This window comes from Lutra lutra, chromosome 14 (assembly GCF_902655055.1).
Source record: "Lutra lutra chromosome 14, mLutLut1.2, whole genome shotgun sequence".
NCBI lineage: Eukaryota > Metazoa > Chordata > Mammalia > Carnivora > Mustelidae > Lutra > Lutra lutra.
In genome coordinates, this window is record NC_062291.1 from 61,320,345 (window position 1) to 61,335,444 (window position 15,100).

Below are 15,100 nucleotides of genomic sequence, written 5' to 3' on the forward strand. Positions count from 1 at the left end.
GCCTCTCTCCGCTTCCCACCGACGACCGACCGTCTGGCCCTTCCTTTGCCCGCTCTTCTTTCTGACCTCTAGAAACAACGAATTCCTTCTCATCTTTCAAGGCCTGGGTCCAGTGCCACCTCCTCCGGGAAGCCCCCACCGCCCCAGCCCAGAGCCGGGTCTCTGAGTTCTGCGAAGGGCATTTCCCTGTCCCTCGGCTCAGGCCTCCTGATAGCGCCAGGGGTGGGGGGGTGCGATGGAGCTCGTCAGCTAGACTGGGAGCTCCTTGAGGGCAGGAACTGGATCTGATTCGTTTCCATTTCCCCAGCCCCCAGCGCAGAAAAGACGCACAATAAACATTTGCTGAACGGAATGGATTTTTCCCTTTATTTTATTAATCATTCCCCTTCCTTCTTTCCTTCTTTCTTTTCCTCCTTCCTTCCTCCCTCGTTATTTTTTATTTCTTGGTTATATTCAATTGTCATGTTTTTCAGGCTCATTAAATCCATTTAGAGACAAAAGAATAAAAGGCAGAAGGGGAAGGAGGGGGAGGAGGGAAGGGGGAGGGGAGGGGAGGGGAGGCCGGAGAAGCAAACAAATAACCCGGTTTAACTAGACGGGCGGATAAATGGCCCCGTTTCTCCTCAGCCCCGATGCGCCTGCTTAGCTGCGCGCCCCGCGGGCTCCGCAGCTCGGGTGGGCTCAGCCCCGGGGCCGCCGCCCCCAACCCGGAGGAACCCAGCAGGGGCCGGCCCGGGGCCGCGAAGCAGCGAGCGGCCGAAGGTGCCAGGGCCGCTTCATTGGGATTCATGGGCGTGTTGGGCGGGCGGCCCCGGGCTCCGGGCGCAGGGCGGGGGCCGGGCGGGGGCGGGGGTGCGCACGGCGGGCGCAGATGCCCGGGTGACCGCCGCGCCGCGGTCCCCGCGCCGCCTTTGTGCCGGGGAGGCGCGCGCGGGGACCTAATCCATCAAATTGTCTACAAATTGTGAAGAAAATTCAAAAACCATATGGTCGCCAGCGCCGGCGCGCTCTGGGCTGCGGAGGGCCGCGGCCGCGCCCGCACCCGGAGCCGCGGGGGGCTGGGCCCGGCTATTGTCGCCTGTCAGCGGCCGCCCGGGTCCATTCGTCCCGGCCTTCATGGTCCGCGCTCCGAATTACAGACCCATCCATCCTGAGAGAGGGCGATTTATGTCGCCCGGGAGGAACCGGCCGCACGCCCGCCTGGCTGCCCCGCCGCCTCTCCTCCTTTCGTTCTCTCCTCTCTCTTCTCCCCCTTTCCCATTCCCTTCCCATTCCCTTCTTCTCCGTCTTGATCACTCAGTCTCTGCCCAAGCGAAGCTTTTTCTCTTTCTTCTCCCAACCCGGCCCCCCGCCGCTGCTCCTGTCTCCGAGGCTCCCGCTTTCTTGCTCTGCTTTTGGAGTGTCTTTCTGTGCTCCTTTTTCTGTTTCTCTCTCTTAGTTTCCTCCTGGACACGCACGCTCTGACTCAGGCCCCCGGGGCCCCATCGCCTGCCCTAGACCAGATGCGCATTTCTCACATCAATTTTGCGGAGAAAGAGAGCCTAGCGGCCCGGAGGCGGGACCCTCCTTTGGTGACAACGGCCACTCGCCAGCCCAGCGACAACAAAAGCCCAGAGAGAAACCCGCTCTGTCCGGAAAAGTGAAAGCTGCCTGCATCCCTGCCCCAGCCGCCCTGGGGGCGCTGGGATCCCAGAGAGTCCTGGGGGATTGATGTCTGTGCCCCCAGCTGAGTTTGCTCAGGGCCCAGAATTTTTGAACATTGCCAGAAATTCACCCCAACTGTCAGAGCTTTGGGCTCACACCTCCCTGTTGGAGTGTGCGCGATTCAGCTTGCCCTTGGTGCCGCTGGCCTCATCTTCCTCCACCCCCCCCCCCCGCAAGGGCAAGGTCCTCTGGCAGAACCAAAACTTGGGAGCCCTCGGGCTGCACCCTGCTGCCCACTGAGCTATACCTGAGGTACACAGGACACTTAGCCCGCGTCCCGCAGAACGGGGGAAGAATGCCCTGGAGTGGGCATGGGATGCACAGAACGCAGGGCTAGTCCCCCACCTACTCTCCGTTTCCCCCCCAAATTAACTTCCCATCCACGACGCCCCCAATGTATGCACTCTTTCTCCCAGCAATGCACATGCCTCACTTTTTACCCCGTCCTGGCGAAGACCGCTGCTTTCGCCCCATCCCCAATTTGGTAGCTGCCCCGTTTCCAAGCCGAAGCGCCCTCTCCTCCCGCTTTCCCCGCACCCCTTATCCTCGCCCCTGCCCCGAAACTCCTCCAAAATCCAAGGCCAGGGCAGCCGACAGCGAGCAGCGGCGAGACACGGAGCATGCCGGCAGCTTCCCTGAATAGAGCCCACTCATTCAGACACGGTCACCGCCGGTTCTAGTAAAATGGCAAAGACTTTATTTATCGGAGAAAGAGGCCTTGGGTACAGTCCTGGGCGGAGAGGGCAGGGCAGGAGCAGGGAAGGGGCACGCGGGACCCACCCTCATGGAGTCACTCCTTGTCTGGGCAAGTGGAGCCAGAAGCAGGGCGTTGGAGACTGCAGTCAGACCTAGAGCTGTGGAGGAGGTGGGGCGAGGGCTTCGGGTGGCCTCCTCTCAGTCTCTGTCACATGCAAAAAAATTCTAAAAAGAGTAAAAAATAATTCTAGGGCTTTGGGTTCCGTTTTAGTTGGTTGATTGGTTGGATTTCTCCCTGCTTTGTCCTGAAGACCCGGACCCCAGCAGTCAATCCAAGGAAACCGAGAGAGGGCCAGGAGGAATCTTAAAAATAGCGTTAGTGGGGATCGGGAGGCAGAAATGGCATCGAAAACAGACTTCTGCTGACTGGAGGGTAGGGGGGAGAAAAGATCGATTTGAAACTTGCAAGTCAGGCCCGGGCTGTCCTCCTCAGCCCCTTCCCACGCCACGGGAAAAAGGGCAGAAGGAAATAAAAGAAGTCAACTGCAGTAGGCCTAGGGAGGCGAGGAGGAAGAGGGCCAGTGCATTCGCCACATGCAGAGAAAAATCAAAACAGTCGGGGTGGGCCCCTCCTCCAGACTGCGGGATTCAGGGTTCGTTACCCTCGATAGTGCCTCGCCCTCAGCAAACCCAGCAGCCCGAGAGCTTGGAAAACATGGAAATCTCCGAGATTTAAAAAAATAAAAGAAAGAAAGAAAAAAGTCAGGCCGAGGTCGGAAGAACCCGCTATATAAGTTTAAATATTTATACAGGAGCCATACAGAATTGCACGGCGAGGGCTCCCGGGGCGGCGGAGGCCGCGCGCGGCGGCCGGCTCGGCCGGCCAGCCCGGGTTTATTGCTTCGAGAGGGAGGAGGCGGCTGCCGGGAGCTGAGTCCGGGCCAGAGACTGGGGGGAGAAGGCGGGAGTTGCAGAGGAGGTCCCAGCTCTCCTCGGCTGTCCGGCTGTCCGGGAGGCGGCGGGCGTACCGGCGCTTAGGGGCCCGGCCCGGCGGAAGATCCCGGTCGCCGCTCAATCGTCCACGTCAATCTCTTCATCTTCCTCGTCCTCTGAGCAGTCCTGGCTGCTGGCCGGCTGGTCCGTGAGCGGGGAGGCTGGAGAGAGCTGCAGGGGCCCGGCGCCCGGGGCCTGCGGGGCGCCTGGAGGGAGCGCCGGAGAGCCAGGCCTCGACTTGGCCCTGCCGCAGCCGCCGCCGCCCGCGGCCTCCGAGTTCTGCTCGAGTTCCGCCAGCGTCACGATGTCCATCTGCCCGCTGGGGCCCAGTTTCTTGGCGGACTCCACGTCGGCCTTCATCTCCTCCAGGTCCCGCTTGAGCTTGGCGCGTCGATTCTGAAACCAGGTGATGACCTGAGCGTTGGTGAGGCCCAGCTGCTGCGCGATTTGATCGCGATCCGCCGGGGACAGGTACTTCTGGTAGAGGAAGCGCTTCTCCAACTCGTAGATCTGGTGGTTGGTGAAGGCTGTTCGCGACTTTCGCCGCTTCTTGGGGGTCTGCCGCTGCCCGAAGATGGTCATCCCGTCGCGGCCTGCGAGGAAACCATAGGATAGGCTTGCGCCAGAGGAGAGGAGACCACACCCCAGCTCTAGTTCACCCCACCCAGGCCCGTCCTGCCTGAGGTCTGCTGCAGTTCCCTTCTCGGATCTGATTCGGCCTCCCTCCAGGACTAGGGCAAGACTCGCTTAAAGCAAACCTCCTTTCCCCCACCGACTGTCTACCGGAAGTCTCTAGGAGAAATTGTTTTAGTCTCTGCTCCCCACCTAAGAGTTGATTTGAAAGACCCGAGGTCGCTAGAGCACAACGGAGCCAGACAGGGACGCCCTGACTCCCGGGTAAATGTTGGTTCTACGCCTCTTCCCAGTCACCCCGACTCTCCCGTACCCAAAAAGTCCTCCTAGCTGAAAGGCTCTCTGTTCTCCAACCCAGCAACAGGGCGAGGGGCGCCCAGGCCACTGGGAACCGGAGGGAGCCAAGCAGAGCAGGCAAATTGCAGAAAGGTCTTGGGTTCCCGCCACCCCTCTGGGTCACTGGACTCTGGCCTATCCAGAGGTCCCTAGAAAATAAGGCTTGGGTCCTGTCCCACTCATTTCCACTCCCAGCGGCAGCGGCTTGGGCTGGAGGGCCCTGACGGCAGGCGCGGGAGGAGGCGGCAAGAGGCACAGGGCACAAAGAGTGGGGCACAGGGAGCGGGGCGTGGGGTGCTGGGCGCCGGGGAACCCAGCGGCGGCGCCTACCTTCGGCTGCCTGCAGGACGCTGACCTCCAGTCCCTTAAAGGTCTTGCTGGCGAGCTCCTCCAGTGCGCACAGCGGCGAGGTCTGCGAGAGCAGCGCGCGGCCCGCCAGGGGCAAGCCGCCCGGCGCGTGCTTGTCCGCGGCCGCCAGCAGGTGCGCCGCCCCGCACAGCGAGTAACTTCTCCGCACAGACGGCTTGTTGAGGATGTCCTCAATGCTGAACGGAGTCAGCGGCTTGTTGGAGTTGGCGGGAGGCGGCAGGTGATCCAGCGGGCTGCGCCGCCGCTCTTCCCCCGGCGCCGCCTTGCCATCCTCCTTGGAAGTCATCTCGGCCTCGTTTAGGGGCCCGGCCGGGGCGGCTCGGGCCGCGGGGACCCAGCCCGCGGGCAGCTCCGGCGCCGGGCGGCGCGGGTGGGCGGCAGCGGCGGGTGGGAAGGAGGCCGCGCCGGGCCAGGCGCGGGGCCGGGCGTGCGGCCGATTAGCGCAGCGGCAGAGGCGAGCAGAGCCGCACGGGGCCCCGGGAGGAGGGCGCTGACGCGGGCGCCGCCGCCGCCGCCGCCGGGGCTTCCAGCAATCCGGGGCCGGAGCCGGGGCGCGCCGCGCGGGGCTCCAGTTTCGCCAGCCCCGGTGCTATTTAAAGGTGTCAGGTGGCTCCGCGGCGGCTCCTGGCCCCGGGTCCTGGCGGCGGCAGTTGGAAAAGCCGAGCCGAGGGCGCCGATCCCGTACTGCGAGGGGAGGCGGAGAGATGGGGCAATTGACTATTGCTAACAAGTTAGCCTTGATCGAGGAGTAATCAATTATCTGCAACGGCACTTCTCTATTTCTCTCTCCTTTCTCCCTTTCTCCTCTCTTCTTTCTCTCTGTTCTCTCTCCTCCTGTTCTCTCTCTCCCTCTCTCTCTCTCTCTTCTCTTCTCTGCTCCCCCCGTCTCTCTCCTTCTCTCCCTCTCTCTCGCCCTCTCTTTCACTCTCTGTCTGTCCAATGCAGGCGGCTCTAAGTTGGGAAGCTCATTAATTAGCGGGCCGGGGGTAGGAGGAGCCGGCTGGAATTAGCCTGCCTAATGCGCCTGTCAGTCCGGGCGCTGCGCCGCGCTCGGCCCGAGCTGTTTGTAAATTACATTAGCTGCGCCTTTATTGCACCCGAACCTCGGGCGACTCAAAAGCCGCCGCCCCCACCCCAAACTGCGAGCCTCGCTCCCGGCACACCCGCCTCCCGCCGGCCTGGCTGCGCTGGTAGCGCTGGCCCGGAGGTCTCAGGCTCTCCGACCCGGGATTTGGCGCCCGAGAAGGGCGGCGTGAGCCCAGCCGGAGAGGGACGCGGCCGCCGCGCGGGCCAGGTAAGACCAGGAGTCTGGGTGGGCCCCTTCGCTGACCAGTGCAGACTTTGCCGAGCTGAGATCAAGGACCCAGCGTCCCTACCCCTCGACCCTCCTGTCGGTCACCCCCGGCCTTGGTCCTTGCGCCTGGGAAGAGGGAATCTGCAGCTTCCAGGCTGGCCCGCGGGAGGTCCGCGCGGGTGCTGCAGCCCTGGGTGAGGCGACACCGGACCGGGGTGGAGGACCCCAGGGGTTGGGGGAGGGGGTCAGCCAGAGGACTCAGTCTTCCCCAGCCGAGAGGCGGAGGGGGAGTTATTGGTGGCTCCAGGCACCTCTCCCCCGGCCTGAGCCCAATGCGACAACCTTACCTCTTCCGGCAGTCTTGCACACTCCTCGGGCCACGGTTCTTCCGGCCGGCTGGGGCCACGGGCCGGCCTGGTGACCGACCGGCGCCCGACCGGGCAGCCGGGCCGGTTGCCTGGGCTAACGGGGTCGGCTCGGGGCCTCCCCGCTGAGCTCTGCCCAGGCCCCGGCCGGGGCCCCGCTGCCGGCCCCGCCCAGCCCAGCGCGGGGCTCCAGTACACCGCCCGACTCCAGCTGTTCCGGATGCGGGGCGGGGGCCCGGAGGGGGCCGGGCCAGGGCTGGGGCTGCGCTCCCAGGAACCCGCAGGGAAGCCGGGTTCGAGTCAGACTGGGGGCTGGGAACCCTACGGCCCCACTCCTGTACATCAGGCAAGCATTTGTGCGCATCGGTATTTGAATGTGTTTACATTTTTAAATATGTACATTTGTGTGGGGTTCGTGATGTGTATATTTGTGTAAACATGTGTAACCTGTGGGTATTTAGGCGTGTTTGGATCCTACCTATGTCTTTCATTCCCCCAGAGGCACCCAAAGAGGCTGTACCCCCAGGCTCTTTTTACTCGTTTCCCTCCCTTGGTTTGTATGGGGCGTTGGCCCCACCACTGGATTTTCCGGGTCTGCCCCTGAAGAAAGGAGGGGAACAAGAGGGGGCTGGAGCCAAAGGTGCTATTTCCCTCCCCACATACAGCCTCAGCCCTTTTCCTGGCTTTGTTTGTAAACTCCTGGCCAGCCAGTGTGGTCTGGCAGCCCTGCTAAGTCAAGAGAAGGGCCCAGAGAGGCCAGTGGAGAGCACTGTGGCCCAGCCTAGAGGTTAGGATGGGGAGAATAGGACCTTTTGGGCTTCTTGGACCTCCTCATACTGCCCCAGAGAGTTAGGAAGCCAAGCTGGGCTGCGGGGCAGGGGGCAGGTGTTCTCCCGGGATGCCTTCCCTCCTGCACAGGGGCCTCTGAGCAGCAGAGACTGGTTTCTTTATCTCCTGTTTTGTTGTTTGTTTGAGGCAGGGCTTGCAGCTCCCCAGAGAAAAAGGGACAGCGTAGGGAGAAAAGATTCCTGTTTGGGACCCCAGTGCCTGCCCTCACCCTGGTTGGCAGTATCAGGAAGAGTTATTTACCCTCTTTCCTGTCTTTTTTGTGCATTTGCGAGGACAGGTGCTCAGAGGCAGGAATGGTGAGAATGGGATTCTTAATTCCCCCGGAGGGGCAAAATTGTCCTCGAAGCAGGCCTGTCTGTAGTACATCAGCATTGCTCTGAAGCCGTGAGATGATGCTGGGCCTGGCAACGGGGCGGAGTCAGAGTTGAGAGAGGTGGAGAGGGACCTGGGAGAGAAGGAGCCCGGGAGCCTGGTGCACACTCTGCTGTCTTGGAAGCTTGGGGACTGGGAGGGGTCTGCCCTCTCATCTCACTTCCTGCTCTCAGGATCCTGCTTCAGCCTCTGCCTCCCAGCCCTTTCCCACCTAATCCCCAAAGCCCTGATCCAGAGCCTCAGGCAAGTCACTTCCCCCCCATTCCCCCACCCCTGATGACCCTCCCCCCCCCCCCACCCTCCTGTACTAGAGAGAAGGTGTCTCTAGAACAACAACTCTTGAGTCCCTGTCCTGGAAGGAGCTCCATCCCATAACCCCCCACCCCCACACCGCTGTTCTTCCGGCCTGCTCCTAATATTGGTCTGCAGGACAGGATCTTAAGGACAACCTTGCTGTTGTCCCTTCTCCAGTCCCTCAGGAACAGTGGAGTTCAGTGTTACAGTGAAGCTGCCAGGAAGGTGAGGAATGTGAATCCGGGAGCAGAGGGGCAGGAGGGTAAAATTCCTTCAATGGGGCCCTGTTTCTGGGGATCTTTAGTCTTCGGACACATCCTGTCAAACTAGACAGGACATTCCACAATCATTTGCTATCTTACCTCTTAGACCCACCGTGGCCAAACCTCTTTTTCCTGCAGCCCAATCGGAAGGCTTTGTTTTTAGCCTAATTGGCTGGACTTCCGGCCAAACAGCTCCAGTAGGCACTCCTGGGGGCTCAGGGGACATATGGTGCCACCCACCCATTTTGTTGTTTAGGGTCCCTTACTTCTCTATTGCCTCATCCAACCTATGTCAAAAACCAGACTGTCCACTGAGCTTTTCCCAACCCTGCAGTTTCCCCCACTCCAGACTCCAGTGTGTGGGCCGCTAAGGTCTTCTGAACTCCTAGAAACCCAAATTTTCTGGCTTCCTCTCCGGCAGAGTAGGGGGCTGTATCTTGGGTTTGTAGTCAGACTCACTCCCTCTCCTCCTAGGCGGGGAGATCCTTGAGGGCAGGGATCTTGATCTGGGGATTCCATCTACCCCAGACCCATGCGGACAGGCAGGTACCTGGGGCCCTCCCTGGACAGGTTGAATAGGCTTTTTGATCAAATGGAGTATAAATGATTGTGTATTATGGAGGGGGGGAGGCTTGGGCCTTGACTGTCCCCCCTCAGAGTTCTGGAGATGATGAAAATTAGGGGAGTAATTCAGGGACAGTGTAGGGGGGAAAGTGGGGGCCAAGGAAGTTTGCTGTTGCTCTCGGGGCTCTAATCCTGCCCAAGCCCCTTCCTGGGATCCAGTGCTGGGTTGGGAAGACACTCTGGGGTCTCCCACCCCCAGTCAGCTGAACCAGTGTCATCTCCCATGAAGCTGGAAGCAGTTTGTCCCTGGAGTCTGCCGCATGGGAATGCCTATCTTCAGAGCCTAGTCTGTACTCTATCCTAACTCTTGAATTCCTGCTTGCTGTCTCTGAGGGTCCAGGGTCCAGCCTTATTCTGTCTTCAGTGAAAGGGGGAGGGATTAGTCTGGCAAAAATCTGCCCCCCCCATTTAGTGACTATTTCAGACAAAGAGGGAAACAGCATTGCATGAACTGCCAAGATAAGTGGACCCTGTAGACCCAAACAAGATGTGTTATTCCTTAGCACAAGAGCTAATTCAAGTAAACCCCCAAATGTCCCATCAGCTTTAATCCAGATTGTTTGGGTAGCCCCATTTGTTTCCAGATTATTTGTGTAAGCACCAACAATGGCCCTCAGGCCAGAGCTCCCCTTAGAAAGAAAGGTTCTACACTGCTTGAAAGGAATTAACTTGACCACCAATTGGGATCACTTTTGCCCCCCCCCCCCCCCCGACACCCCACCCCGAACTGCTACTCTGACACTCCTTGTGGGATTCAGCGTGTTTCTTCTGCTTTAGAAGTAGACTCCGATAGGATAGATGGCCTCCTGCCTCCCTGGCTGAACCAGGACTGCCCACTTGGTTTTTATATTCTGCCCTGGGCCACGTCAGCAGTAACAACAACAACAACAATAACCATGACAATAAACGCCATAAGCCCTTACTGTGTACCTGGCTTCAGGCTAAGAGTTTTATTCATTTCATTTATTACTCACAACCCTGTGAGTAATAGTGGCTACTGCTATTACCCCAGTTTTATGTATAAGGAAAATGAGTCCCAGAGAAGTTAAGTAACTCAGCCAAAGTCACACAGCCTGTTTTGGAATAATTAGGATTTGAAGACTGGTTTTTCTGACTCTAAGTGTAATCCCAGAACCATGGGGATTTTAACCAGAGCCCCCCTCCAGGGCTCTCTGAATGGGCTTCCGGGGCTCTGGGGATCCCAGAAATTGTGTGTAAAATTATGGGAGTGAGCCCAAGCAGGCACATTTTTCCAGGGGCCATATTACATAACACCTTGAATTCTCTAAAGAGGTTGGAGATCCAGAAAAGGTTAAGAGCAGAAGCAGGCCAATAGGGGAAGGGGGAGGGAAGCTGCCTCCCCGTAGACCTGGGGAGCAGGGAGCCAGCTGCTCCAAAAGTCAAGTTGGGCCAGGCTCCAAGCCTGCTTCTGGACCTGCCCTGCCGTCTGGGGCCACTGGCTCTCAGGATCTCCTCAGGCAAAGAGAGGTGGGGGCAGGGACTGTGGCTAGAGCCCGGCTTCGGAGAGCACCCCCTTCTGCTTCTCCCCCACTCACTTCTTTTGAACTGAACTCCAGAGCCTGCTGAGAGGGTGGCCCCACCATGCCCGCCACCTTCTTCCAGGCACTTCAGCCCTGCAAGGGTTGGGGGATGCGGGGAGGAGGGGTGCCCTTTGGGAATGAGTGGGGCATAGACAGACCACTTAGTGATAAAGACAGGTAGAGACAGAAAGAGCCACTTCTGGGAGGTCCTCTTGACCCATGGCCCCATAGTCTGCAGCCTCCAGAACATCCCTCTTTTTTGGTCCCAAGCCTTTGCTCCCCTCAACCAGTGTCAGAAGGGTCTCTATCACTTCTCTTCCTTGTACCTTTTGCTCTGTTTTTTAGTGCTCAGCTGTCTTGGGGAAACTTCCCTGGCCTTTCCAGTTCCTCTGTGCTCCTCAGCACACCCCCCTTGCAATCTGTCAGGTCCTCAGGAACTTGCTGGTTCGTCTATCTGTCCTTCTGGCCCTCTCCCCACTGGCTGTGGATCTCCTCTCCATGCTCTATGCCAGCCTGGCGTATACCAAGGGCTCTTCGTGCATTTGTTGAATAAATAAACTGAACAAATAATAGGAGACAAAAGAGAGAGCCAGGAAGGGACTTCATTCAGCCAGGGCCCCAGAGAGAGGTCTAGGGGTGTGAGGGAAATGTAGGTGCATTGCTTTGCCAGCTGTGTGCAGATGTGTTCATACCTCCAACATGCACAGAGGGGCACAGAGACCTCATTCTTTAATGCTTTCTGGTTATGGAGGGAGGAGGGAGGTCCTGGGTTCTGGGCCCAGCTGTGGTGTGGCCTGATTCAGGAATGGAGTTTGTTCGTTCTCTCTCTCTCTGTCTCTCTTTCTACAGGATTGAGCCCCCATCATGTTTTGGGCCCAGAAGCAGAGAGGAAGAACAGACAGAAGAAGGAGGGTGATGGGCAGGCAGGAGTGGTAGGAGACAGACACCTTCCCCCCAGTAGCCCAGGGGACTGGGAAGAGGCGAAAGGATAACTGGGAGGAGTCTGTTTCTGTCCCAATGGAGGTGGCATTTCAGTCTAGCCTTAAAAAACCGGGAGGCTTTGGGTAGGTGCGGAAACCAGGACCACTTTCCAGGCAAGAGTAACAGCCAAGCTGGAGGCCAGAAGTGGCAGTCCAGAAGGGGAGCCAGAGTGCCCCTATTATTTCCTCCCTCTGTGGCCTGAGCAGCAAGCTGCTAGGGTAGGGGTGAAGTCCTTGCTCCCTTGTGCACCCCCATTAGGTCTGCAGCCTGGGGCAGGGGCTCCCGGGCTCCTGGGATGGCGGTTGGAGGCTGCAAGGGGGTGGGGGCAGTTGGAGAGAGGCTGAAAGCCCTACCCTTGCTGCTACCGGACCTACCCTGGGGCTTCCATTCTCCTCGCTAGCCCCAGAAGCTCCGACAGTTGATCCTCTCTCTTACTAACCTAGGTGGCCCAGGAACTCTTGGGTCTGAGCAAAGCGGCTAGTGCTGGTCAGTGCCGACCTTTCCACGAAAGTCTCACTGCCTGCGGCCCACCAGGCTGCAGGCCAGCAGCGGGGCCTGGGCGAGGGCAAGGGGGCTAGGGGAAGAAAGGGAAGCCACGAAAGACAGGGAGGCCCAGGAGTGGGCCGCGGCTGCTAGGCGGCCCAGGAAAGGCCTGAGTCAGGCTTCTCGTAATAAACTGAACGTGAATAATTCAGCAGCCTTGCGGGGGCTCATTGCATTAGTGCCGCTGCCAGCTCAGTCCTTCGCCTTCCCGCGGGGGAGGGGTGGGGGAGGTCACTAACGCGCTGGACGCGGGGAGCCAGGTAAAGACCCCCTGCCTGCTCGCATCCTGGATTCGGCCGGCGGGGGCCAAGTCCCAGAAGACTCTTGGGTCCCCGATCTCCTCCTTCCGCCGAAGGTCAGAGGGCCGCCTGCCGGGCAGCGCTGTTCCAGCTAAGCCGCTCTCAAGACCCTGGGCAAGAGAACCCCCGCGGCAGAACCAAGGCCAGAACGGGGGGCGTGGGGGCAGCCTACGGAGAGCCGAGCGGCTGCGGTGCCCAGCGGCACGGAAGCACGTGGGCGGCCTGGCTCGGAGCTGGCGGAGAAGGCTGGCTCGGTAGGTCTTGTGCTCCCAGCCTGGGTGGCCCGAGGCTGCTTCAGAGGGCCGGGGTTTGCCTTTCGATCTGAGGGAAGCCGCAGGACCCTCCATTCGCTGTGGAGCCCGGGTTCCCAGGCCTCTGTCCCCGCCTTTCTCGGATCCCCGGATCCAGTTCCTGCCGCGTCAGCCGCGCTGTGGCCGGGGGCTCAGCGCTCTCGGGACAAGTGGGGGGGGCGAGGGGGGGAAAGGAAGGGAGCCCCAGGCTGCCCGGCCTGAGAGAGACGCTAAGTGCGCAGCGCCCGCAGCCTTATTTCGTTTGAGCGAAACCAGTTCCCCTTGACTATTCCACTTCCACTTGTCTCTGGGCTCCTGCTCTTGCGGGATCACAGCGCATCAAACGTGCACCGACGCTTAATTCCTCCAGCTCTTTCCCACGCCCCTTCACTTCCATTAGGTCCCCCACAAGCTCTCTGCAGGAGCCACCCTACCCCTCCGTGCTGAACCTCGGACCTAGAGCCGCACACTGGCCCCGCCGGCCCGCCTGGAGCCCGGGGCAGCGCGGGCAAGGCCCCCAGCCTGGTCTTCCCTGGTGTTGAGGCAGCCAGACTAGAAGCCCTGGTGGGGGCGGAAGAAGGAATTCGGTTTCCCCCTGGCCCACCCACCGATCTTCTTCCGCCGCCGGCCGCAGAGGCTGCCTCCTCCTCTTCCCTGGTCGCTAGGTATTTCTTTCTCATTCGTTTTTTTCGTTAGGTGAGGTGCGTTCAGCCCCAACCTAAGGCCCCTGGGGAGGCCTGGGCTTACTCTGCCTCTCTCCAGCCTTCAGCTGAAACGCTGGGTTCACGGCCAAATTCCCGAAGCCTTCTGCAGCAGGACCCCCCTGAGTGTCTCACCTGCAGAGGCGGGTGAGAGGGGCTGATGGCCCCGCGCTTCAGACAATTCCACTCCAGGCCCGCTGTGTGATCTTGGGTAAGTCTCTTAACCTCTTTGAACTTTATGGGGCAAAAGTCAGGAGATTTAGAGAGAGAAATGGGAGACTAAGCCTTTTAATTCATTTGGGAAAAGGGGTTGCCTCCTTTGGCGCCTAAGGAGGAAGTGAGGTTTGGGAGAATTCTAGGTCTGGAATAGCCCTTTATTTTAACGACGATTTAGGAGCAGCTGGTAGCTGCTTTTTTATTTTTATCTTTCACAGCTGATAGGGTGCTGCTAGGCATTAGAAACCTTCTCTCCAATCCTCTCCAGGGCTTGGTTTTACCAAGGAGGAAACTGAGGTTAAGATCATCTCCTGCTGGTCGATGCCACAGGTGGGATTCCAACCCACATCCACTTCTAGGCAATTTTGAGTTTAAGTGTCACAGTCTGCCTTGGACAGATGAATGGAGCCCTCCCAGGGCTGGCTGGCACCTAAGCGTGGAGGGGTTGGGCTGCATCTACAAGAGTTCCCTTTTTTCCGTGCTGGGAAAGCTTTGAAATTGTTGTTTTTAGGTAACGAGTTCCATGGCTGCCAGAGAAGGATGGAAATATGACCCAGTGAGGGACTTCAGGCAGGTTATGGGACAGCCTCTGGGACAGGACAGGGAGGACTGCGTTTCTCCCAAGCCGATCCTGGGGAGGTAGCAGTGGCAAGGGCAAGGTAGAAGCTATTGCTCCCGAGTTTTCCTCCCACGAGTCTTCCTTCCTCTCATGAATCTGTCTGTCCCGTGGGTGGGGAGGGAGCTACGTCCCCAGAAGTCCTGGGCCCAGGGACAGAAGGAGCACCAGGGAGAAGGCACAGGGCTCATGGCAGAAGTATGGCCATGATCCCAGCCCCCAGCCCGCTCTTTCACCCTCTCCCGGGACGCCTGCCTGAGGTAGGGTCCTCCCAGCTGCAGAAGTGGGGCTGGCTGTGGGGGATCAGAGGTGGGCAGGCTGGATGCTGGCGCCTGGGGACCCTGGCTGGGCAGGGAGGGGCTGGAATCCGGCTCCCCCGCGGTCCGTCCCCAGGCTCCTGCTGCAAGGTCGCCCCGTGGCAGCCCCGACAGGCCATGCGTCCCTCAGCACAAGTCCCATTATATTGTATTTATGTTTCACTTTATTGGTTTTTTCCTCTCTTATTATTGTCTCACTCTGGGGGAGACAAAGGATATAATATATTCATCTTTATTATACCAAATCTGTGTGAAGCATTTAATAAAACGCTGTTTCCACACAGCCAGGGATATTAGTGTGAGCTATTCTTAAGTTAATGCTCGGGTACTGAGGGCGCCTCCGCCACAGCGCCTGCTGCTGGCGGCCTGGGGAAAGCAAGGACCCCAGCCAGGTGCACCCCGTGCCCACCCTGAGCACCCCCAGCCCTTCTCGCTTGAGCGCTCCTCCTAATGATGGCTCTGGGAGGAGGGCCTCGCAAGAGCTGAGTCTGAGTCCACCCCAGCCCCCCTCCGCCTTTCTAACTGACTGTGGGCCTTGGTTTGTGCCTGGGGGGTCAGGTGGGGGTGGGGAGGAGGAAAATGCCGTAATGGCTTTCCTCTCAGGGCTCTTTGTTGGGAGGCTGAAGAGGCTCTGGGGGAGGGAGGGACAGGGCTTTTTAAACAGAAAGGAAAAAAAGCAAGGATTTGTCCAGATGTGGCCCAAGAGGACCATAGAGAAACAGGGGGGCCACAACAAAAGTGGGTCTAGGCAACATAGACCCTCAAGCTGAACCCCAGCCCAGGCTGGGGAGTAGAATGCAACTC

The 15,100-nt window shown here is 59.4% G+C and overlaps 1 protein-coding gene and 1 long non-coding RNA gene across 6 annotated transcripts in view; one reads left to right on the top strand and one right to left on the bottom strand.

The window, feature by feature from the left end:
• Positions 1–2,378: 2,378 nt before the first annotated feature.
• On the bottom strand, positions 2,379–5,017 carry LBX1 (ladybird homeobox 1). Its single transcript, XM_047702851.1, has 2 exons — positions 4,693–5,017; positions 2,379–3,986 (listed from the first exon to the last, which is right to left on the bottom strand). Exons 1-2 carry the CDS (start codon positions 5,015–5,017, stop codon positions 3,472–3,474), a joined length of 840 nt encoding a protein of 279 aa, XP_047558807.1. The 3' UTR covers positions 2,379–3,471.
• The window catches only part of LOC125084894 (uncharacterized), a 45,867-nt gene continuing 34,751 nt past the window's right edge, over positions 3,985–15,100 (top strand). For 3 of the 5 annotated variants that reach the window (XR_007122731.1, XR_007122727.1, XR_007122728.1), the window contains exons 1-4: positions 5,411–6,025; positions 11,183–12,410; positions 12,847–13,111; positions 13,209–13,358. This is a non-coding gene — a long non-coding RNA (uncharacterized LOC125084894). Of the gene's footprint in view, positions 4,291–5,410; positions 6,026–11,182; positions 12,411–12,846; positions 13,112–13,142; positions 13,359–15,100 lie in introns of those variants that run through there. The other 2 variants (XR_007122729.1, XR_007122730.1) reach the window with 2 other exon arrangements.

Bases quoted from the DNA above. Each gene is read 5' to 3' on its own strand.
- LBX1 (XM_047702851.1), bottom strand. From the start codon at position 5,017: ATGACTTCCAAGGAGGATGGCAAGGCGGCGCCGGGGGAAGAGCGGCGG. The intron at 3,987-4,692 runs GTAGGCGCCGCC...GTTTCCTCGCAG, and splicing joins CGTCCTGCAGGCAGCCGAAG to GCCGCGACGGGATGACCATC.